This window comes from Mus caroli, unplaced genomic scaffold (genome assembly GCF_978045245.1).
Source record: "Mus caroli unplaced genomic scaffold, Mus_caroli_1 scaffold_14, whole genome shotgun sequence".
In the NCBI taxonomy this organism is placed as follows: Eukaryota; Metazoa; Chordata; class Mammalia; order Rodentia; family Muridae; genus Mus; species Mus caroli.
Genome location: NW_028227269.1, coordinates 77530221 through 77555705, shown reverse-complemented (window position 1 = coordinate 77555705; position 25485 = coordinate 77530221). Strand labels below are relative to the sequence as shown.

The following is a 25485-nucleotide window of genomic DNA, read 5'->3' as shown; positions in this document are numbered from 1 at the left end:
ATGATACCTTAATCTGTGCCAACGAAGGAACTGACAACTGAGAACACATTTTGGCTACTCTGAAGACATCAGAAGCCGAGCAGCTGGCTTCAGGGTGGCACCTGCTCCCACCCCACTGGGGCAGAAAAACTTGCCACTCACAGGACATCCATGTGCCTCCTCATATTTCTTAACCCTCTTAGAGTTAGACAAGACCATGCCATTCATCTAACCAAAGGGCTGTAAGTAGAAACAATACATACTTCTGGGCTGAAGTATTTACAGTTTGGTTGTTTTGAGACAGGGTCCTCCTCTGTAACCTTGAATGACCTTGAACTAGCTGTATTGGTTTGAAGTATTTAAAAATCTGGTACATGGGTACCCAGTAAATTCTCTCCAGTGGCAACCAAGAAGGCTGTGTTCCAGGCAGGAGTGTTCGTACACTGTCATTGTAACATGACAGTGTCACCTACACACGTGTTGTGCTGTCCTGGGACGCACGCAGACCCCATAGTTGTACATGCCTGTGTAAGATCCAGCTAAAAGACAATGGAACCTCTTTCTGTCTGGATTCCTGAATGACAGGGGAAGCTGGCTCCAAGTTAATCCCAATGGGTGTGGATCAGTCATGAGGACATGATAAACACAGACTGCAGTTTCAATTTGTCCCTCAGCACAGTGAAGCCAGTTTGGATTAATGTACCCATTCACTACACTGAGTCTCCTTCATTAGCACAGAAAGCTCCCAGTACCTTGATGTGTTTGAGCCCCACCTATAACTGCAGGTTCTTAAGAGTGTGCCCATGTGACCGTGGGAAGGGAAGCTCATTTTCTCCAGCACTCTCCCACAAACCCCCATGCATAGTTACCTGGGTTTCTGCATTTTCAGCTCTCTGCTCAGCCTCCAGCAGCCTCTGTTCCAGCTCCTGCATCTGTTCAGGCAGAGAGGGAGGAGAGATATTGGTACCAGGTCCTGGTGATGAAAGTGGTATCAGGGCACTCAAGTGCACAGACACCATACTCAGGCCAGACTCCAACTGCCTGTGTAAATGGCTCCAGGATTCCAGGCTAGAAATTTCTCTTGGCAAGTCTCAGTAGATGAAGTATGGCTGCTGTCATCAGGACAAAAAGCCACTCTGTAGAATAGCAGATCACCGTCATTTTTCCTGAACACCACTGCCCCAACTCTGCCTTGGTCTCTTCTCTCCGGTGATCTGTTTCTTCTGTACTGGGTGATGGATAGGCCATGCTGCTGTCTGCCCATGTGCCAGCACAGACCAGGCTTCCGTACACATCCACGTTCTGCCAGTGGGAGGCAATGCTCCCTCTACCCCAAGTATCTGACCAGCTGGGGGAATTCATCAGTATCCTCTTACTTGATTTCACTAAGCTTAAAGAAAGAGAAAAAGGCCAGGCAAGGTGGTGCACAGCTTTAGTCCCAGCACTTGGGAAGCAGAGGCAGGTGCATTTCTGTGAGTTCAGGGCCAATCTGGTCTACATATCAAGTTCCAGGGCAGTTAGAGCTACACAGTAAGATCATGGAGGAATGGGAGAAGGAAAGGAACAAACAGAAAATATACTCAAGTATGTGTATGTTTGTGTATGTGCTGGGGGTCAGAGGGAACTTAGGGGCATGATGACCCACCAACTCCTACATTAAAAAGCATTTGAGCATTTGCTGAGAACCTGATTCTATCTCTGCAAACAGATGTGGTGGTTCGCATCTGTAATCCCAGCACTTCTACCGTAAATGGGGTGAGGCAGAGACAGAACTATCTAGGAATGAGCCAGGTAGTGCATAGGTAGAGAGGAGAAGGGCAAGACACCACTCACACTCACACATAAAATAATAAAATGTATTTTTAAAATTCTATCTTGCACAGGACAGAGCAGTGTACACTTGCAATAACAGCCCTGAGAGATGGGGACAGAAAGATTAAAAAAAAAAATCTAGGACTAGCACATACAAAATTCTTGACAGCTTGGCCCACAGAAGATCATGTCTTAATAAGTAAGTAACTAACTAACTAAATAAATAAATAAAAACAAATAAACAACAGAATATATACTGGGCCAGTCAAATGGCTCAGCAGATGAGGATGCTTGCTGCACAAGCCTGGTGGTCTGAGCTCATCTCTGAACCCGCGTGAAGGTAGAAGGAGAGAGTTGGCTCCACAAAGTTGTCCTCTAACCTCCACACATGCGCCATGACATGTGCCCCTATACAAACACATTGTGTAATTTAAAAAACAAAGCCATCCACCTACCTTCCTACCTACATACTACCTGCTTTGCTGGTTGGAGGTATGTATAGTCAGTGGTAAAGCACTTGCCTAGCACGTGCTTAAGTGGAACTCAATAGAGATCTGGCTGCCTCAGCCTCTCGAGTGCTGGGGTGAAAGGCTAATTCTGGAATCTTATGCAAGGGCTAAGCTCGTAGTTTAGTGTGGAGTGCAGGTTCTCCCTCAGCTGGCACACCTCTGTGTGCTGCATGAACCACTAACCATTAGTTCATCTGGTTCTCACGCCAAAGGTCCTGTGCCTTCCTGAGAAGGTGCCAGCTGCTTCCCCTCCCTCCTGCCGCAGGGCAACACACCTACATTGTTCATTCATGAGACACACACCTCACCCTTCTCCTTGTGGCTGCTGGGCAGACTCAGAACCCTTCCCTTTCCAAACTCCAGCCCTCACCTGCTGTTCACGGAGGGCTTGACTTCTCCAGAAATGTAACCTTGTCTCCCTTGGCCCAGACCTTGGCTTGATGCTTATGAGACAGCACACAATTGCCCGTGTCTTTTCACAGGCACACCTCAACTGCAGTTTTGCTTTCCTTGAGCAAAGGTGGGAAGGAAGAAGAGAAGCTGTGCTGGTGTGGGCCGGGGAAAGTCAGAGAGCTGCAGGTCATGTTTGAGACCCAGAGGGCCTCTTTTCTGAGGCTACCTTCCTTGGGACCAAGAAGACCCAGCTACTTTAAGTAGCCACTGCACCTGAAGAGCAGTTAGGGGATGCTCCTCCAAAGGTCCAGGTAAAACTCAAAGTTGTTCCCACAGGGCTCCCAACAAGTGAGAAGGACCAAGGGCAAGTGCACTCCCTCCCTTCACTCTACTGAACAAAGACATCATGAACAGATTACTCAGCTCAAGCGAGGAGAGAGGGCTGCTTGTGCCAGACTCCGGCATTGTCAAGGTCAAACCACATGGTCCTAAGCCAGTCTGGGCTCCCTGACCTCCAGCCAGTTTCACACCGCACAGAACAATATTACAGGGATAAAAATCTCCTCGGTGGCTGGAAGGAGAGCTGAATGATACAACTCAGTATTAAATAAGTCTCCCTTCAGCTCTGAGCAGCTTAAATCTCTTGAGATTCTGAAACCTGCAGGCAAGACAGAGGCCAGGGGGCTGCACAGAAGTATCAGCCTCACCACCATGTTGTGGATGTTGGGCAGAAATGACGAGCTTCCTGCTGCTCAGGTCCTTCTAACAGAGTTCCTGTTTGCTTTGGCTAACCAGTGTTGAGGGGTTTGTCCTCCAGAAAGAATCTAATTAATGCAAAGACTGGGCGTATTCTAAGAATACGACGAACTGTTGAATGGGAAGGTCTTGGCTCCTCGGCAAGTTTCCCAGATGGTGAGATTATAGTTCTAACATCTGTTCTGTGGCTCAAAAGCCATAGGCTTTCCTTGGGAAATAATTCACGTTTATGACCTTCCACAATAACTGTCTGACATTGTGATGGTTTGTATATCCTTGGACCAGGGAGTGGCACCATCTGAAGATGTGGCCTTGTAGGAATAGGTGTGACCTGGTTGGAATGGGTGTGTCACTGTGGGTGTGGGTATAAGATCCTCACCCTAATTTCCTGGAAGTCAGTCTTCCACTAGCAGCCTTTGGATGAAGATATAGAACTCTCAGCTCCTCCTGCACCATGCCTGCCTGGATACTGCCATGCTCCCACCTTGATGATAATGGACTGAACCTCTGAACCTGTAAGCCATCCCCAATTAAATGTTGTTTTTTTAATAAGATTTGCCTTGGTCATGGTGTCTGTTCACAGCAGTAAAATCCTAACTAAGACAGAAGTTGGTACTGGGAGTGGGGTATTGCTGTGATAGGCCTGACCATGCTTTTATTTGAAAGAATGTGTATTTTGGGACTTTGGATTTGGAAAGCAGTGGAATGCTTTAAATGGGGCTTAATGGGTCATCCTAGTAGGAATATGGAAGACTTTGTTGCTGGGAGTGATTTGAACTGTGTTGTTCTGGCCCAAGAGATTTCAAAGGAGAAGAATTTCAGAATGTGGCATAAAGACTGGTTTTGTGGTATTTGGGTGAAGAATGTGGCTACTTTTTGCCCTTGTCTGAAAAGTTTGCCTGAGACTAAGGTGAAGAGACTTGGATTAATTGCATTAATTGCATTGACAAAAGAAGTTTCAAAAAAGCCCAGCAGAGACTTTGTTCTCTGGTTAAGTCTCACAAAGAGAAGTTTGAACAAGCATAGCAAGCTTAGAAAGGCCAAATATAAAATATATGGTTCAAGTATTAAAGGCATACCAGGAAGTGAAATGGAGCAAAATTTTGTGTTCTAGGAGATAACAGATTAAGGGAGTGGGACCTTGGGGCAAGATTCTACCCAGTTTAATTAAATCCAGGCATGGTGGTACACACCTTTAATCCCATGAGACAAGCATGCTGATCTCTGCATTCAAGGTCAATCTACAGAGCAAGGACCAGGATAGCCAAGCTTAGGCAGTGAAGGATTTAGAAAACATAAAGCCAGTGTTAATGTAATAGTACAAGGGGATCATGTTCTAGATCCTGTTAACAGCAAAACTGGGCAGCTTCAGCCATGTGGCTCTGACTCTAGAGTTAAGAATGGAAGGAACTACTGGGAAAATTGATGCTGGTTAGCTGGAGCTAAGGAATTAGCAGTGATTAAGAAGAGACCAGCATCACTGAGGTGAAATCTTCTGGAAATTGTTTTCTGGGAGCACAAAGAAGCTGTGTTCCAGAGATACCCAAGGTTGTACCTCCTGCTGTGGCTGGACTTGGTAATGTGTAAGAGTCACTCAGGCGGTACTGCTTGTGAAGGAATGAAGGGATCATGGAGAGAAGCTGAGGCTTAGCACTGTGAGAGGCCAGGGAAGGCCATTGGAGAAGGTGAAGTCTCAGCTGTAGTTGATGGCCCAGGACTGAAGGGGTCATGCAAAGGATTTGAAGCTTGGCACCCTGAGGAGAGCCTATGAGAGGCTATTGGTGAAGCCTAGTTGGAGTGGAATACCCCAGTGTATTGGAGATGTCAGAACCATGGAGTGATCACCAAGAACTGCAGCTATAGTGGAGTGGATCAACCTGAGCTTAGAGTGCTACAGAGGGCAGAGCTGGAAAAGTGATGCCAGCCCTTAGGAGGAGTCCAAAAGATCAAGTGGAATCCCAGACACTGAAACAAGAAGCTGTAACATTGAAATTGCCTTGGAGACTCAAAGATGTTAAAGATGCCAGAGCCATGGGATACATACTGAGGAAAGCTGCTAACAGGGAGTGGAACCAGCCCAGGAGAAAGCAGTTTGTTGCAGTCAACAAAGATGAAAAAGGAGTGGAGATCTGAAGACTGCTTTGACATCAGCCATGGAGATGCAGAATTTGGAGTTTGCCCAGCTGGTTTCCTGCCTTGCTTTGGGGATTACAGTTAATTAAGTTGAATGAATCTCAGAAGAGACCTTGAACTTTGGACTTCTAACACTGTTGTGACTGCTGTAGACTGAGGACTTTGAAATTTGGACTAAATGCATTTTGCATTATGCTATGTTTAAGTATGGCCCCCATAGACTCATGTTTTTGAACAAGTCTATGGGGACCAGGGAGTGGAATGTGATGGTTTGTATATCCTTGGACCAGGGAGTGGCACCATCTGAAGATGTGGCCTTGTAGGAATAGGTGTGACCTGGTTGGAATGGGTGTGTCACTGTGGGTGTGGGTATAAGATCCTCACCCTAATTTCCTGGAAGTCAGTCTTCCACTAGCAGCCTTTGGATGAAGATATAGAACTCTCAGCTCCTCCTGCACCATGCCTGCCTGGATACTGCCATGCTCCCACCTTGATGATAATGGACTGAACCTCTGAACCTGTAAGCCATCCCCAATTAAATGTTGTTTTTTTAATAAGATTTGCCTTGGTCATGGTGTCTGTTCACAGCAGTAAAATCCTAACTAAGACAGACATTTTCTAATTTTGTCACATGAAAAAAAAAATGTGTCTTAGCCAGGCTGTGGTGGTGGTGCGTACCTTTAATCCCGGCACTAAGGAGGCAGAGGCAGGCAGATCTCTGAGTTCGAGGCCAGCCTAGTCTACACCAGACAGCCCCTGTAAGGCCATCCAGAGCCAGTCACCTCCTGTCAGCCACTGGCAAGCAGCTCTGCCCCACACAGCTGATGGTCCTCTGTTGCCAATCCTCCCTGTGATTAACTTTCCAGGACACTTGGCGCTCCACAGAACTCTGCACTCGCTTCTATGCCTCTTCTGTGGGGAGGAGGAGGTCCTAAAACTAGCTTCTGAACATTGAGTGATTTTAAATATAGAGAACGTCTGGTTTTCCCCTTTACTGAAAGAGTTATTGTTTGTGTGAATGTTTGAGCAGCTAAATATATGTGTGTGCACAATATGAGTGCTTGATGTTGTGTGAGCCAGCAGAGGGCATCAGATCTCCCAGATCTGGAGTTACAGGCAGTTATAAGCTGCCAGATATGTGTACTGGGAACCGAGTTCAGGTTCTCTGCATGAGTAACAAGTGCTCTTAGCCCTGGAGCCATATCTCTCCAGTCCTCCCTTTTCTAAAAGGAACTTTTAAGGGGCTGGAGATACGGCTCAGCAGTTAAGGCATTTGCTGCTCTTGCAGAGGACCTGGGTTTGATTCTCAGCACCCACATGGTGGCTCACAACTATAATTCCAGTTCCAGGGGATCCAAGGTCCTCTTCTAACCTCTGCAGGCACATACATACATGTAGGCAAAACATTCACACATATAAACATAAAGTAAAGTAAATTTTAAGAGAACTTTGATTTTGGTTCGTGAGACAAAGACTCTACCTATGTAGTCCAGGCTGTCCTCAAACTCACAATCCTCCTGCCTCAGCCTCTTGAGTGCTGAGATTAAAGGCGGCACGCAGCACTACACTCAGCTTTTGACAGGATTAAGGCATCATGCCCATCTGTGTATCTTCTGTTATACTCAACAATTGTAATTACCAATACTGGCCATGAGTGAAGAGAAATCTTAACCGTTTCTGTTATTATGAAGACAGATCTTCCGCACTGCTGCTGGAGCGCTCGCAGGTGTACTCATGCTGACACGTCACTTCTTAAGTTTGAACTCTCGTTTTTTTCCATTGGTGCCGCTGCTTCTCCACGCCTCCTTTACGAGGTGCACCTGGAGCTGTGAACTCGGGGCTCCATGGTCAGGCCCCTCTGCATCTGGGTTCCATTCTTCCTCTCAGTGGGTTCCCTAAGCCCATGTCCTCAGCTATCCTCTTAGTGTGTGGGTCTCTCCTGACGCGCCAGCCGAGGAGGCGTCAGGTTTACGCAGCTGTCCAGGATCCACTTTCACCAGCTGCAGTTAAGACTCATAAGCTCCCTAGGACTTGGCTCTAGCAATCTGACGAAAAGCACTTGGCACCAATCTGGTATTCAACTCCTCATGTCCACAGCAACTTGTGACACATGGCAGACCGTGAAATACCAACCCCACAGCAGTGGAGTAGCAGGCACTCTTCTGTACCCAGCACTGCCGTGCCTGGAGTTACTGAGCTAAGAGCTGAGCTGAGACCTGAGTCTCAACTGCCCCTCTGAAAAGGGGGCTCAGGCCAGGTGTGGGAATGCATGCCTATAAGCCCAGCACTTAGGACATGGTGGCAGAAGCAGAAATTCAAGGTTATTCTTGGCTACTTAGAAGTTGAAAGCCAGCCTGGGCTCTGTGAGACTGTCTCAAAACAACAACAGAATCCCCCCAAAGCTGGGGGTGTAACTCAGAAAAATAAAACATTGCTTACCATGTACAAAGCCCTGGGCCTGATTCCCAACACCCCAAAGTTTGTGCCCAACATTCTTACTCCTACCTTTTATACACTGGACAAAACAGTACAGAGAAAGCAAAGTTTTGGGGGCCTACTTGATGTCCTCTGTGTGGCTTCAGAACACTACATCAGTCTCCTGAGTGCTGTGCTCACGGGCAGATTTAGCTCTGACTAGACAGGTTCCTACTTTTCATACATCAGCACCACTATATATATATATATATATATATATATATATATATATATATATATATGTCACCTTATTTCTTATATGTCACCTATGACTGATAGATTTAGATTTATTTTCTACCAATGCATTTTTTTCCCTCCTGTAGGTCTTCTCTCCTTTTGTTTGTTTGGTTTGGGTTTTTGTTTTTTGGGTTTTTTTTGAGCCAAAATCTCATGTAGCCCCACCTGACCTTGCTATGATCCTTCTGCAAGGAAATCAGGAGTGAATTCCTCCCGAGAGCTGGGGTCACAGGCATCCTTACCATAGCTGGCCTATAGTCCCCTTGTCTATTGTTCCTTTCCCATTTACCATCTGGCTCAGGAGACTTTCTTTGTTCCATTTCCTCACTGTCGTGATGTGAGTTAGTGTATAACTTATTTTTACTTATCACTTTTATTTTTATTTATTTATTTTGTTTGTCTTTTCTTTTTGGTTTTATTATCACTTTTATTATTCTAGCCTCAAAGGCAGGTGATTACTGAGACGGTAACTTGGTGGTAGAGGGCTTGTGTAGCACGCATGAGGTCCTGGGTTCTATCCCTAGTACCACAAAATGAGAAAACAGGGAGAAGCGAGGAGAGAAACCGCTGGTTTTTGTGTGATGGGTTCTCTCCTCTACAAAATAATATACCCAGCTTTTAGCTGAGCATATGGCTGTTGGAATAAAGACATTTCCCAGTCTTCTTTAATGCTGAGCATGACCACGTGACTAAGATTTGGCCAGTGGGATCTGGGCAGAAAGAACACAAGCAACCTCTGGGTCATACACTTAGATGGAAAGAGTGCAAACAGGGGCACCAAGGTGAACCATCGTCCAGCTCGGGGCTGGACTGCTTCTGTCTGGGAAGTTACACATGACAGAAACAAACATGTGTCTGTCTAACCGCTGTGTGGTTCTTACAGCAGCCACACGGTGAAGTAGCTAAAAACAGAAGATGGAGATGTTTAAGTTCTGTAGCCTGTTCTCATTCCTCGTGATCTCCAAATCTAAGGTTTACCTCTCTTTTCAAGTTGGGAATGTTTGTAGGCATGAGCTTTTCAAATAACGCCTCTCTCCATGTTCCTCTCCATGGCTGTGAGGGAGCGTGATTTGGAACAGACAGGTTCTCAGCATCCTGCATCCATATCTTGCTGTATCGCGCCACACACAAGGTACTAGGTTTGATCCCTTGTAATAGGCATCCAACTTCCGGTGCACAACCAGATATTTAATCTATCCACTGAAAAACTAATTTCAATGAGGAGGCTTTCTCAAAGGTCTATCTGGCTTTTAAAGTCAGTCTGGTCTTTTGGATACAGTGTTGTTCTTGTCTCATCTTCAGTTTCTTTATTCCATCATTAGTAGTTTTTAATGAACTAACTTACAGTCTCTTGTCCACGGTTGTATCATTAGAAGTCCAACTGCCTCTTGCATAGGTGAATTCCTACTAACTACAGATTACCCCACCCCCGCCCCTGGCACTAGTCATTTTGAGTTTTACGTTCATCTTCACTACATCTGATTCCTGGGGACCTGCAGTGAAGTCTTGTTTCTCCAAAGCATTGAGTCTGTTCCTACAAGTTTCTCCTGTGTCACCCACCCCTGACTCAGAACTCAGGTTCTTGAATCACACAGCGGTACAAATCCAACTGTAAAGCATTGTTCTTCCCAGAGCCTTCTGTCTGAGACGCTCCCGGCATCTCCTGCACCTCCTGCACCTCCTGCATCTCCTGCATCTCCTGGTGCTGGTGGGTGATCTTCTTGCATTTCCATTTGTAAATAGTCCAGAGTACACAGGAGATTCTGGGCTATTTTTTAGCTCTAAGTAGCCAAACCTCATCTGACTCCACAGATGTAAAAACTCCAACCTGAAGCCCAGTGTGACCACCGGGGAAGGCTAGCCACCTACCCCATTTCACTCCTGCTTTGTCCCTTTGTCCCCTTTCTGGGGAGGGGTCTTGCTGTGTTCCAGAGCTATTTATCTCTCATTCCTTCAGTGTTTCCATGGGCTCCATTCGAGGCCCTCTTGTTTTATCTGAGGCTATTTCATTGTAGTACTTTTATTTCAGAAGTCTTCCCCCTGAGATGTGTTCCTGCCCACTTGGCTGAGTAGAGCCCTTACAGTCTCTTTCCCTCATTCCCTCCCCCAACACCACAGGCTAAGGCAAGGTCCTCAAACTTTACCGACAAAACCATTCTAGGAGCCTGTTAACCAGACATTAACAGCACTCCGAAGGCTTAGGACAGGAGGACTGAGCAACCCAAAAACAGACACCCTGAGCACACAACCCACCAGGTGGTTCTGGCAAAGGGGTTCTGACCACGCCATCCTTAGACCCGCTATCCTTTCCCTGAAGTGGCAGTACCCCCTGGCATCCACAGGAACCCTACGCCGTCTGAACTAAGAAAGCAATGCCAACAGACTCAAGCAAGTTCAAGAGTTCAAGTCCAATCTGGTCCAAGGCCACGCCCCAGCCATGGGAATGCCAAAATGACACTACCCACTTGCTTCCCCAAACTCCAGGCTGCAGGAGCACCAGAGGGAGCTGGTTATTTGTTCCGCTCTTTCCAGCTTTACTAATCAAGGCTTGGACCTTACTTATAAGGGTGAGCTGAGCATTATCTTTGTACCAAGAAAGGATTAGCTAAGTACACTGACACTATAATCAGTACCATCAAGAGAACAGTTAGCTGAGTCATCACCTGCTGTGTCCTCACACAGACACATTCTAACTGCAGCTCTCCACTCTCTGAACAGGTTATACCTGTGATCATCAGCTTCTTGATGTCCCTTCCCAGAGACATGTGACAACAGTGCTCAGGGTTGCAGACCAGCCTACCTAAGCTTATAAAGATAACACACCTGTTCACATTACTTAATTTGTGTCTGAACTCTTACATAAGTTATCAGATACGTCTCAAAATAACTCAGAGATATAGAACGCCCTGGCCTGAGAGGTGGAAGTTCACAGAGCCAGGCATGTCTTTTTCCAAAGCTTATTTGTTGTCCCCAGAAAATCAGGCACTTTCTGAGGCTCTCCGGATAATAAGGGATGGGCAGGAGGGTGGGGACTCCCATTGTTCTCCTAAAGTGCCGTCCAGCCCCAAAAGAGGATAAAGTGTTAACAGCAGTAGTAACAGCAAGAGAAATGATGAGAAAGATAAGCCACTGGGGCTCAAAGCGACAGAGAACCCAGAAGATCTTATCGTTTTTTTTAATTTTTTAATTGTTTTTGACAATCTCATTACATAGCCCAGGTTGGCCTTGAATCCTTTGAAGATGGGAGTGGCCTTGAACTCAGTGAGCTCTGCGGGCCTCAGCTTCCCGACTGCTGGAATTAAAGCTCTGCTACACCATGCCAGCTCAACTGTATCATTTGTCCGTACATGGCACCTGAGGTGGCAGAGCCAGGAGAAATGTCACATGACAGGTTTTGAGTTTTCATTTTTCATGAAAAATGTAGCAAAGTCTTGGGGGGGGGGGGAGAGAGAGAGTGTGTGTGTGTTCTGCCTGCCCCTGCACTGAGGATGTGAGGGAACTACCTGCTCTCCAGGGACTCACCTTGTCAGCCAGCAGCTCCCTTATCTTGCTGGCCTGAAGGCGGAAGCGGAAAAGCTGCGTTTCCAGGGATAGGCACCGCTTCTGCCAGTCTATGCTGGCCACCTCCACCTTGACTTCTGCCATGACGGAACCAACTTCCAAATACTCCCGGGAGCTCCAAGATCCAGCACACTGAAAATGGAAAGATAAGAGTCTGAGGAGGAGGAATGTGCAGGAAGGAGAAAAAGAGGGCAAAGGGCAGAGAAAACAGGGTGGGGTCGAGGGTGGTTCCAACTGTCCCTACGGTGTCCCCTTCTCTCAGCCCAGGGCATCCAGCGCCAGGAGCAGGTGGCTGAGCAGAATCTGGACAAAACCCAAGACGCCTTATGAAGAACTTGATTTCTTCTGATTGTTGTCTGTTGACCGTTTTAATATATTATTGTAAGTGATGCTTATGAGGAGTTTCAGGCTTTAGATTCTCTTAATTAGCATATGAGGCATTAGGTCTTATTGTGGTATTTTCAAATGGAAGTTGCTCTTGTCCACTCTCCTCCTCCACCCCACTGCCCCACTTGGACCCACAGGCACCGTCTTCAATCTCCTGTCGCATGCTCTCTTGCCCACTCCACCTTCCTCAGAACCGCTCTTGTTCCCTTTCTGGTTTCCCAACTGTTGCTCAAACTCTCTCCTGGGGAGATGTAAACAATGGCCACTCCCTCCTTACAGGGCACCAACCGCAAACCAAAGATAATTCCACCAGAGTCCAACCTGGGAGACCAGTGAGTGTAACAGGCTTACTCACAGAGCACAGGAAAGGATACTTATAGGACCCTGGGCGACTGCAAAGCCGTTTCACCAGGCAGGGATGAGCTTCCCCTACAGCTGCATAGACAGCATAGCCTCACTCTGACATTCCAGTTTATATACTCTAGCCCCACGAGGCCATGTGAAATGAGGGCAGGGGCAGGAGGTGAGACAGAGCTTCAGGGATCTCAGGGGAGGGTCTAACCCCTCCTTCTAGGTGGGAACTTCAAAAGTCAACAAGCCCAATCTAGGGCTGGGATGGGGAGAGATCTTGGGGGGGGGGGTCACTTGCAAATAGTCACAGCTGTTGTGGTGAAATGAAGGCTATTCAACCTGGATGATGGGGGCCATACAAGAACCAATAGCCACTCTTGCTCAAAACCTACACACACACACACACACACACACACTGAAAGCTAAGATCCATGTGTGAGATAAGAAGAGGTAGAGTCTTTCTGAGATGAGGTCACCTTGCTTAAAATAATAATTTCCAGATCTATCGGTTTTTCTAAAGATTTCACAATTACATTCCATAGATCTATCACCCAGCTTCCCAAATCACCAGCGGTTAGGGCTAAGGTGTAGCTGAGAGGCAGGGAGGACCCCTAGCATTCCTGAGTCTCTAGAACACATGAAATCGTGAGTCCAATTTCCAGCAACAAACACATATCTGTTACTATACTTTTTTGTCTTTTGAGATGGGGTTTCTCTGTGTACCCCTGGCTGTCCTGGAACTCACTCTGTAGACCAGGATGGCCTCAAACTCAGAAATCCACCTGCCTCTGCCTCCCAAGTGCTGGGATTAAAGGCGTGCTCCACCAGAGCCCAGCTCACAGTTACATTCTTTTTTTTTTTTTTTAATGTTTTTTTTTAAGATTTATTTATTTATTATATGTAAGTACACTGTAGCTGTCTTCAGACACTCCAGAAGAGAGCGCCAGATCTCGTTACGGATGGTTGTGAGCCACCATGTGGTTGCTGGGATTTGAACTCTGGACCTTCGGAAGAGCAGTCGGGTGCTCTTACCCACTGAGCCATCTCACCAGCCCACACAGTTACATTCTTATTTACAGATGAACAAACCTCCACTTGGCATACGCCATTTCCATTATCTACTCACTGGCTGAACATTTAGGCTGGTTCCATTCCTTTGTATTAAGAACAGTATAATGGTAACATGGATGACCAAGTGTGCCTGTGGTAGGATATGGAGTCCTTTGGGAATATGCCCAGGAGTAGTACAGCTGGGTCATTTAGAAGTTATACTCTTAATTTTTTTATGACATTTAAAAAAATAACGTGACTGCAATTCGTGGTGTCCATATACTTTTGCAGGCGTGGTGTCCATCCCGCCCTCAAAATGAACTGACTCTCCCTCCAGAAGCCTCGACAGGCCATAGCTCCTCAGGCAAGGGTGCAGATTCATGAACACCTTCCCTGTTTTTAATTTCTTAAACTTCTATGGTAATCTCTAGGTCATACTAGTTTACATTTACATTCCTATTAGCAGTGACTCCCTCCTCCTCCACATCCTCAAGCATTTGCTGTCACCTGCTTTCTGGATGGTAGCTATTCCTACTGGATAAGAAGTGAAACATAGGGCTCCCCCTTGTTTTTCATTTAACTGTCTGCTCATCTGCCGTATCGTCAGATCCCATTCTAGGCTCTGCTGTTGAAGGAGAGGTCCCTGCCTTGAAGTTTTCCATTATAACACATGTGCCATCTATAAGCTAGACAAACAGAAGCAGGGAAAGGGGGTGGGGGCCTTGGTGTTTAAGAAAACAAATTCCTCTAAAGTGAGCCACACAGCTAACTGGAAGCAGAGCTCTGTCTGGTTCCTGCTTTGGTCCTGACTCTATCTCTGTTGGTGTCCGATGGGTGGGAGTGGACAGGAAATATGCTCTGGGTTTCCTTGACACTTTTCTCTTTAGCTGGGATCTTGCCGACTGTCACTGGATCATCTTGACTGGGAACAAACTCTCCCCCCCTTCAAGTCATAAGATGCAACCCAGACGACCTTCCGACGTTTGCTCCAGACTCTGGTGAAAGCCATCTTTCAGAACCCTAGCCAGGGGAATTTACCCAGAAGCCCTTACCTGTAGTTTAGACAAGAAAAAAACTGGGTCAAGGTTGAGAAAGGAAGCAGGCATGGGTGTGCCTGAGCACGGAGACAGAGAGTGAGCAGGAGAGGAGAGCTGGAAGGGACCATCAGAATCAGGACTTGCAAGTCTCCCAGGCAGCAAGCTGGTACTCTCCACAGCAAGCATAAAGAAAGCCTGGACCAAACCACGATCAAAGGCCACCTGAATACCAAATCACTTTAAGAAAAGTGTTAAAGCCAGACCATGGTGGTGCACACCTTTAAAACCAGCACTCAGGAGGCAGAGGCAGGCAGGCAGACAGAGACCAGCCTACTCTATACACTGAGTTCCAGGACAGCCAGAGCTATACAGAGAAACCCTCCCTGTCTCAAACAAAACACCCACAACTGTTAATAGTTCTAAGTTGATAGTATTCTTTAATATCACCTGTTAAGTATTACAAATGATTTGTAGGGAAAATGATAAAATATCTTATGGTGAGAGAGTGAGTTAAGAACATGTCAGGTAAGATGTTAGAACAGTGACAGTTTGGGCTGAAGAGACAGCTCAGCAGTTAACACTGGCTTTTTCTGGAGGACCTGGGTTTACTTCCCGGCACCCACATGGCAACTCCTGTCTGTAGCTCCAGCTCCAGGGCATCCAAGTCCTTCTTCTGGCCTCTGCTGATGCCCGAGCTTAGAGACAGAGGCACAGGGTGACATGAATGAGGTGCAGGCTCGCTCGCAGGCAGAACACCCATATACATAAAATAAAGTTTAAAAAAATACAACTGTGGCCTGAACAAGGAAACAGCTGTGGACATGCTAACACGGAAGGGGGAGAGCTCATGAGGCCTCAACCCTAGACATTGTGAGAGCTGGAGAAATAGTCTTCCCCAGGGAAGAGCACACTAACTGGCTATCCAATACCAAATGGTCAGCCCTGAGAACACAGACATGTAAGTAACATATGGACTGAGGAGATTATGTTTATAATAGAGAGAAATATATATATATATATATATATATATATATATATATATATATATATCAATCAATGATGGGTGGTAGCAGTGCTCGCCTTTAATACCAGCACTTGGGAGGCAGAGGCAATAGGATCTCTAGGAGTTCAAGGCCAGCCTGGTCTACAGCGTGAGTTCCAAGACAGCCAGGGGTACACAGAGAAAGCCCATCTCAAAAGACAAAAATTAAAAAGTATAGTAACAGGTGTGTGTTTGTTGCTGGAAATTGGACTCACGATTTCATGTGTTCTAGAGACTCAGGAATGCTAGGGGTCCTCCCTGCCTCTCAGCTACACCTTAGCCCTAACCGCTGGTGATTTGGGAAGCTGGGTGATAGATCTATGGAAGTTGGTTATACTGGTCTTTCTACTTGAAAATATGCTTGGAAATGTCTATAATAAAATGTGTTGTGTTTTGCCATCCTCTTCTCTCATTCTTCAGGAGCCGTGCGGCCTCTGAAAACCCAGTCTCTTTCTGTGCTGTTGCCAGATATTTGCACTACCTGGGAGCAACAGTGAGCTTCTTTCATGGTTAATCACCAATACTGCTTCTCCCTTCACACTTGACTTTGATTAATAGATTTCTCCCATTGTGGTTTTGTTTGTTGTCTTTGAAACAGGGTCTCACTGTGCAGCCCTGGCTATCCTGGAACTTGCTATGTAGACCAGGCTGGCCTTAGCTCTGCCTGCCTTTGCCTCTGCCTCTGGAATGCTGACACTAAAGGTGTGTGGCACTGTAGTAGGGCAGTGCTAGGTCTCTCCAGTTAGGCTCTACAAATAAGGACTTCTTGAATCCTTGCTGTACAGCAGACGCATGCAGTCTCTTTTCTTCAGGACAACCTAGAAGCTGTTAAGAAGACACTATTGTATACAAAGAAAATCACCAAGGAAGAGAATCTGAACCTTCTACATCTGGCCAGGAGTGGACTGGGATTCTGGTTCCAAATCCCACTCAAAATCAAAGAGAGAGAAAAGAAAGAAAGAGGTTGGTGGTCCAGTGGTACAGATCAGTCGTGGGACACCTGCTGGCCTAGCATACCCGAGGCATTCTATTCCTGATTCCACAAAGAGAAGATAAATTGTCAGTATTTTCAAATGTCTTTCAGAAGCCCCAGAACTAAGGTAAACCTATAGCCCTGATTTTCCAAGGCATCCAGGGCTCAGCTATTCTGCCACCACAAGCCTCTATAAGCATAGATACTTACCACGTCAGAAGCCCTGGAGAGAAGGACAGAACAATTAAGCCACTGATAGTTCTAGTGTCTGATTCTTTTGGCTCTGGGATCCTCTGAACACTGGACACATGACCTAAGCCCAGAAGTGTCATCCTAGACAATAGGGACATTGTGACCTCCCAGCCAGTCCTACTTCAAAAGACTGGGACTGACTGGAACAAGCAGGAAGACAAAAGACAAAAACAAAACATGACCTTATCTGAGCTAAGATCACTGCTGTAAAGACAAACAGAGTCTAGGACACCCGGAGAAGGCTGGGACGCTTCGTGTTTTGAGTCTCCTTGTCCTTCAGGGGAAACTGTGTTTTTCATCCTATAAACAGGAAAAGTGGCAGATCTGAGACTGGGACTTGGGGAGTCTTGTTCTCCAGTCCAGGGCTAGGAACTAAAGCACCTAAGAAAAGCCCAGAAGTTGAGAGGCAGGTCACTGGAAATTTGGTGACTTGAGTTTGATTTAAATACTTAAGTCCTTCTTTTGATTGTTCAAACTACTGCAGAGACGGGACTGGGAAATGCCTGATTATCAGTCTCCTAGAATTCGGGAAACGGACGTCTCTAGTGCCTGCCTGGCAGTGATATTTGAGATTACCCTTAGACTCCAGGGAGTGCTCTCTCCCTTGGAGAAGCTGATCCTTCTCCCCTCCTTGGGGTGCTGACAAGTCCTGAGGAGGCTGGGGCTCGAGCTAGGCTTGCCTTGGCACAGCTTGTGAAGGGATTTAAAGGTTTGGAATCACATAGAGTGGCTTCAGTAGAGAAAGGGTATCTACGGCCAAGTCAAAGGTCCGGAGGCTTTGGGCTAAAGCAGGTGGTAGCACCGACAGCTATAAAGCAGGAGATGTTAGGGGAAGATGCTAGCAAAACCGAACTTAGCCTCCTAAGTGTTCTTGCATATGTACCACACACATACAAAAAGATGTTCAAGGATAAACAGAAAGTAATAGCTGGCATTTTAAAAATGTGTGTGTGTGTGTGTGTGTGTGTGTGTGTGTGTGTGTGTGTAAGGCCAGAGATCACTATCAAGTGTCATCCTCACCACTCTCCACTTTATTTATTTATGAGTTTGTTGCTGGTCTTTGAGACCAGGTCTTTCACATAACATGGAGTTCACGCCTTTAATCCCAGCACTCAGGAGGCAGAGGCAGGAGGATTTCTGAGTTCGAGGCCAGCCTGGTCTACAGAGTGAGTTCCAGGACAGCCAGAGCTACACAGAGAAACCCTGTCTCGAAAAACCAAAAAAAAAAAAAACAAAAAAACAAAAAAAAACATGGAGTTCACTGGCCAACGGGTTTCTGGGATTCTCCTGTCTCTGCCTCCCCAGAGCTGAGATTTCAGGTATGTGGCCACACCCTGTTTTGTTTTGTTTTTTAAAATAAGAATGCTGGAGTTTAAATCCAGGTCCTCATGCTTGCCTGGCTAGTGCTTAACCAACCCAGACCCCAGTTTTTAACTTTTCAAAGCATCACAACATGTGAACTTGATAGAGAGAGAGAGAGAGAGAGAGAGAGAGCACAAATATAATTATTTACAGTGAATACAAGAGGTTACTTGCACATGTGATCCATTTAGAGACAAACAGGGAAGAGCAGAACTGAGCCAAGAATCATGCTATCCCAACATCCTACAACAGTCCTCTTTCTGTGAGAATGCTTCAGGAGTGATGGCGGACAGCAGTGGTACCTGGCTTGCCTAGAATAAACACATTATGGCCAAAGAAATCAACGAGACAGGTTGGGGATATAGCTTAATGAGCTGGAAACAGACACAGCACGATTGGATTTTGTTTGTTTTTTCTTCCTTCTCCACCGTTTTGTTGGGAAGCTACAACACACACAAGAAGTGAGGAGACTGAACAGTACTTCATCACCCCATGACCACGCGTCTGAAACCTGTTCTCCTTCCTGCTTTACTAGGGCCCACAGGCTGAGTGCATGACAGATAGACCAGATGATGTCCAGGGCCCTACCTGCTGTCTGGAAGGTCTGCATTCCCAGCACCCTGGACATAGTGTCATAGAGGCCCACAGGGGCATGCTAGAGGCAAGGGCTGGGGCTAGAAAAGGTTGTGGAAAAACCACACAAGACCAGTTTGGTGACTTTGCACTCAGGCTGTATCAGGGAAAACACAAACTTGCTATAAGATTGCTGGGGCAAATTTAGCCAGAAATAGACAAAATGCCGAGATTTAACTTAATTCAGCCAACTTATGGTGATTCCTATGTGCAATATTCAAGCAGTAAGGCTGTTAAAGAGCTTCCATCTTTCAAGCCTTCAAGTCTGGTTACTGCAGACCCAGGACCACACAATACTTCCAATAACATTACCAGAAGGTAGGGAGGGCCAGGCTTGGTGATAAACATGTGTAATTCCAGCACTCTGAAGGCTGAGGCAGAGGGTTCACTAGTAAGAAATTTCCAAGAAGGAGGAGGGGGAGGGTAGAAGAGGAGGAGAAAAGAAAGAAGGGAGGAAGAGGAAAGAAAGAGGAAGAAGAAAAAGGAAGAAAGGAACGAAAGGGAGGAAGGGAGAGGAGGAAGAAGAGGAGAAGGAGAAGAAGGAGAAGTAGTAGAGAAGGAGGAAGAAGATGCATTTTTTTCTGGACTGTGAGGACGTTAGGGCCCCATGTGACTTCCATTTAAAGGGATGGGCTATCACGTAATCTGAGTGCTACTGTCTTAAAGGCCAACTGTGGGAAAGGAAGACCACCATGCCTCCTTCTGATGCATCTGGGAGGAGATGGTAAACAGGCAAAACACAGGGATCCCTCTGATCTCAACACCACTCTCGGAACAACAACAAACACTCCACCTCAATTGGGTGTGAGCATCGTCCCATCCTTCAGACAGTGTTAGAGGAGATGCGGGAAGGTGGGAGAGCATGCCCTATCTCATGAGAACCTAGGTATCAACAGGAGAAACAGCACAGCTCTGAAGATCCCCAGCTAAGACCAAACAACCTGGGTCTGAATACCAGGCCAGACACTAAATAATCCATTTGCTTAACTCTGCTGGTCCCCAGTTCCGCTCTGAAAACAAGAGCAGTGATACCAGTTCAGACCTAGGAAGCTGTCAACATTCAACTATCTTTTTTGACCGTTGTCAAAACAGCAATTCCCAAGCTGGGCAGGGTCGTTCAGAACTGTAACCCCAGCACTTAGAAGGCTAAGACAGGGAAACAGCCTCAGATTCCAGGACTGCCTGTGCTATGGAGGGATGTGACATCCCATATTCCCAGTACCAGTACCAGAGAGCTAGAGCTAGGAGGGACCAGCTCTAGGATAGCCCTGGGAGGTGCGGGGGGGGGGGGGGGGGGGGAGACAGGGCGTGGAGGGTCAGCCATCCCAGGGATGGGTGTGCTTACTGTGTGTGAGGGCTAGGGTTCTTCTATACCTGTATAATGGAAAGGAAGGGAGGGAGGGGTGGAGGAGACATTGCATAGAAGTCCATTGCATAGAAGTCCCTTGAAATTTTAAGAGTATTGTCTAAGTCTGACCCCTGTTGAGTTTATAAGCACTCAATGATTGACAGTTAATGTTCCCCAGGCATATGAGGATATGTGGTTAAGAATATGCTTACTGGCATCCCCACATGATACTTTTTTTTGTTTTGTTTTGTTTTTTGAGACAGGGTTTCTCTGTATAGCCCTGGCTGTCCTGGAACTCACTCTATAGACCAGGCTGGCCTTGAACTCAGAAATCTGCCTGCCGCTGCCTCCCAAGTGCTGGGATCAAAGGCGTGCGCCACCACTGCCTGGCCACATGGTACTTTTTAATAATCACATAGTCTTATTTTTCAGTATTAAAAAACGAAAAGTATAAGGTACACAGTAAAATGTCTTCCCACCACTGAACTTCAACTGTTACTCGTTTTGTTTGTTTTGTGGGTTTTTTGTGTGTGTGTTTTTAGAGGTATCCGGAGAACAGAAACAAGACAGGGTTTCTCTGTATAACAGCCCTGGCTGTTCTGGAACTCACTGGCTGGTCTTGAACTCACAGAGATCTGTATATGTATGTATGTGTATATATATATATATACACACATATATACATATACACACATACACATATATATGTGTGTGTGTAGTGTGTGTGTGTAATGTGTGTATGTATGTGTATAATGTGTGTATAAGTGTGTAATATGTATATGTGTGTGTATGTAATGTGTCTGTATGTGTGTATGTAATATGTGTATAATGTGTATGTGTGTATAATGTGTGTGTAATGTGTATGTAATATGTGTGCGTATGTGTGTAATGTGTATGTGTGTGTATAATGTGTAATTGTAATGTGCGTGTGTGTATGTGTATAATGTATATGTGTGTGTGTAATGTGCATGTGTGTATGTGTATAACGTGTGTATGTGTGGTGTCCTCAGAGGCCGGAGGGAGGATAGGGTGGGTGTCAGATGGAATGGAGTTGCAGTTGTGAAGATGCTAGGAACCAAACTCAGATCCTCTGCAAGAGCGGTAAGCCCTTACCTGCTGAGCCACCTCTTTAGCCTGATACACTACATTCTCTGTACTTAACAGCAGCACTCAGAGCTCTTCCCATCAGCATACATCCTGGTCAAGAACCTTAATGCGTCCTATTGTGAGGCTATTACATGACCTTATTTAAGAGTCCCTTGTTGATGGACATTTGAGTTCTTTCCAACCTTTTGCTAAAATAAACAATACTACAATGAATATTCAATGAATATGCCTCATTTTATATGTATCAGCATATATCTGAAGGGTAGTCCTAGAAATGGGATCATAGGGTTAAGTAATGAATATTGTAAAGTGCACTCCCTTGAGGCTCCCCTAATTCATACTTCAGCCAACAGTAAGTGCCTATTCTTCAAATCAGACTCCAGCGTTTGGTTTTCTCTCAGGGTCTTATTATATAGCCTAGGCAGGCCTGGAACTTGCTACGTAGTAGACTATGGATCCCACTACCTTACCCTTCCAAGTATTTTGATTATAGGGACGGACCACCACGCCAGGCTATATTATCAGTCTGGAACCGGCTATTAGTAGAGGGTCAGACAGGGTTAGACAGCTTATTGGTCCATCCGTAGAATACAGATGGTGGCTCAGCACCCGTACACAGTGATGGAGGGGATTCCCACGAATAAACATCTACACGAATAAAACGTTCCCCAACCTGTAAGGAACACAGATTTCAATACATATACATAGCCTTGTAGAGATAAGGAAAATAATTAGGAGAGATGAGTTGGATGTGGTGACGTGTCACCAGCACTAGACAGGCTGCTGAGGCAGGAGGGCTGTTGAGAAACCCAGAAAAGAAAGGTGGGGGAAGGAGAAAGAGACAAACAGAGAAAAGAAATTTAAAAAAGAGAAAAAAGAAAAAAATACACCATTAAGAGTGGATTGAGAGGAACACACTTCTCTCTACAGCTGATGACCGATTCAGTCAGAAGGGCAGCACACTGTTTTAGGCTAATTGTCCATTTCCCTAAGTTTGGGACCACAGGGTTAACGATATCACAAAACAGCTCTGAGTAGGTCCCTTAGGCAGCTAGGGGAAGGCAAAGGACAGTATCACATGTGGAATCTAGAAGGCTTACGTTTGAGTCCTGTCTTTACGTGACCTTTACAGTCTTTCACTATAACCTTGGGCAAGACACAAGTTTTCTGAGTCCCAGTTTCCTCCTTCACTGAGAAAGGTGAATGGATTGTTTTGAACTGAGTGGCGACTATTTGCACCGCACAGTGTCCGGAACAAGACAGTCCAGAAAGTCTGGTGCTGAGGATTGATAGCTACTACATTGGGGGTGGGGGGAAGGGTTACTTATTTCAAATAACGATCTTTCGAGCATTCTCCTGGAACCCGGAGTTTGTCAATGTCAGTAAGTTTTATGAGGCGGATTTACAGTAGAAGCTGATTGAAGATCCTGACAGGGAGGAAGTATGCTGAAGGAGCAATAAGGGAGAACATTCTATTTCCACGGGGTCTCGCTACCTCTGCCACCCTCCGTGGGAGACGTATTCCTGAGATTGCTCGGACACAAAGCCCCTGATGTCACTCAGAGTCCAACCTGTGCTCTTTTCTGCTTGGCAGGACGCGTCAATAAGAGTTCAGCTTGACTCCTAGGACTCCTAGGAGAGACATCCAGCAATCACATTAACAAGCAACCTAGGACAAGCTGCTGAGAGGAGCGGAAGGGATGAACGGAGAGCACCGGTTTGGAAGGAAGCCTGCACGTACATCCCGGGGGCCTTCCCAGGAGCAACTGGATCAAGCCGGTCCCAAAGAGCAGGACCTACTGCGGGAGGGGCTGTCACCGCCTCCCATTACGGGTATCCTGGAGCTCCCGGTTGCCTGCGCCCGTCCCACGGCTCCCAGGTAGAGAGGCACCTGCTCCAGAGTTGCCCTCCCGGCCGCGAGGAGTCAGCCCCGTCCGCCCCGTCGAACGCCCTCTCCCGGCGGCACACCCCCCCCCGGCCCTCCCAGACCCGCCCGGCTCACCTGAGTGAGCTGCCGGGAGTCCCGCCGCGACCCCGGCCGCCACGCGCGCCTCTGCCCCGCAGTGGCTCTCCCCGAGTGCCGAGAGGCCGCCGGGTCTCCGCTCCCCCGCTGCAGGGGTCGCGGTGGGCGTGGCGGGCCGAGGTCGGAGCCTGGAAGGTCCCCGGAGCTCGGCACAAAGCCCGCCCCAGCGCTGGGTGCAGCGCCGCGCCGGCTGTGTCCGCACCGCGCTCGCTCGGCGGGCAGCTCGCGGCCAGGCACAGGAAATGACCTCAGCAGCCGCAGCCTCCCACCGCGGGGCGCGGCCGGGGCCGCCCGGAGGGCTGGCTGCGCGCTGCGACCCCCAGACAGCGTGGGATCCCCGGCGGGATGCTCGCCAGACTGGACCCTCCCTCCGCCGAAGGAGGTCCCAGCGAGTGTCTAGCCACCTGTAGGAAAGTCCCACCTGGTTACTGGGAGCGAGCAGTCTGCACAACTGATTTGGAGTTGAGAGAAAGAGAAGGGGGAGCGTGTCACTACAGCTCCAGGAGAACCTGTTTGTTTGTGTATGTCTTGCTTATTATAAAGGCGACAGCCAGGGAGCCAGAAGGGCAAGGAGCCCTAGTTTGCAATACCTAACTCACACAATAACAATTACACACCCAGAGGGAGTGGAACACTAGATGTTTGGTTAGGGGATGGGGCTGAGGAAGATGCAAATGAAATGTAGTTAGGAAGGAGCCGCTTTAGAATACTGCTTCTTCTAAATGGGCGGCGGAACTCATGAAGGAGGTCCTGGGTTTGATTCCCAGCACAAAGAAAAGAAAAGAAAAGAAAAGAAAAGAAAAGAAAAGAAAAGAAAAGAAAAGAAAAGAAAAGAAAAAAGAAAAGAAGAAAGAGAGAGAGAGAGAGAGAGAGAGAGAGAGAGAGAGAGAGAGAGGAGAAAACAAAAACAAAAGCTGCCTTTCCCAATTCCATAAACTGAACAGAAACAAAACACCGGGTCCTAGAATATTCACTCCAAGCACTCACCAAGAAAAATCCCCAGCCCCACCCCAGGTTTAAATCTGAATCTGGGGGTGGGAAGGGAGAGGGGACTTGCCCATGGAGCAAACCTCCTTAGGCATTCTCACACACGGATTTGAAAGCTCAGGAACTAAGGAAGGCAGTTAAATTGGGTGGGTGGGACTCCAAGTGACTTTATAGGCAAGACCTCTGGGTTTTGTGAAGGGGTGACACTTCCATACACTTTGAATAGGCAATCTTGAGCATGATATGAATTTCAAATACAGAGGGCTAACAGTGGACACTAAGACTTTATCCGTCTTTGGCAGATCACCCCTACCCAAATGCAACTATTGTCATTATGTATATTATGTATATGCATATTCATATATGTATTCATATGCATCTGTCTATATCCATATATATGTATTTACAAACACCTTTTAACGCTAATTAAGCAGCCCTTCTTTTCACTCCCTCCCCGCCCCCCCCCTTGAGATAGGATCACAGCAAATATCTCCCTGGCTGAGCTGTAACCCACCTTGTAGATCAGCCTGGCCTTGACCTCACAGAGGTCTGTTGGCCTCGACCTCCAGAATGCCAGGACTAATGATGTTTGCCACCACACCCAGCTTGCTTTTTATTCTTGACATTATTAATTTGTTGACAGTGTGATGTATTAAAAACCTTACATTTGTAATAACAAATAGTTGAATTTTAGATGGTTAGCTTGTTGTTACTAGTGACCAGACACTGAAGGATAGAACTCCAGAGGTGAGAAGAATGTCACCATGTGCCTTGGCTTCAAGGATCCCTTAGGGTACCTTTGGGAGGTGAGGATAAAATCCAGTCTGGACCAGTTTGGATCCTTGGTGGTGGCAGAGTTCTCCTACTAGCAGCAATGGAACATGAGCAGAGGCCATTGACAAATGGCCTCTTCTCAATTCCTAAGGGTGAGATATTTTAAATGGCTGAGGCCAAATCAGCTAAATGCTCGTGTACCACCAAGCAGGCACAAAATAGTCACCTACCCTACTTAAAGGCAGGCCAATAGTTGGCCTTATCTGATTCATTCAAAGGCAGCAGGGCCCAGATAGTGTTCCTG

At 46.8% G+C, this 25485-nt stretch overlaps 1 protein-coding gene across 2 annotated transcripts in view; it reads right to left on the bottom strand.

Moving 5' to 3' along the window:
• The window catches only part of Plekhh1 (pleckstrin homology, MyTH4 and FERM domain containing H1), a 51456-nt gene extending 27706 nt beyond the window's left edge, over positions 1-23750 (bottom strand). The window contains exons 1-3 of one of the 2 annotated variants that reach the window (XM_021179057.3): positions 23400-23750; positions 11817-11987; positions 849-911 (exon numbers count right to left, since the gene is read on the bottom strand). In XM_021179057.3, coding sequence (XP_021034716.1) covers positions 849-911; positions 11817-11939 — 186 coding nt within the window. In that variant the 5' untranslated portion in view covers positions 11940-11987; positions 23400-23750. Of the gene's footprint in view, positions 1-848; positions 912-11816; positions 11988-22968; positions 23046-23399 lie in introns of those variants that run through there. The other variant, XM_085830503.1, reaches the window with a different exon arrangement.
• Positions 23751-25485: the final 1735 nt, after the last annotated feature.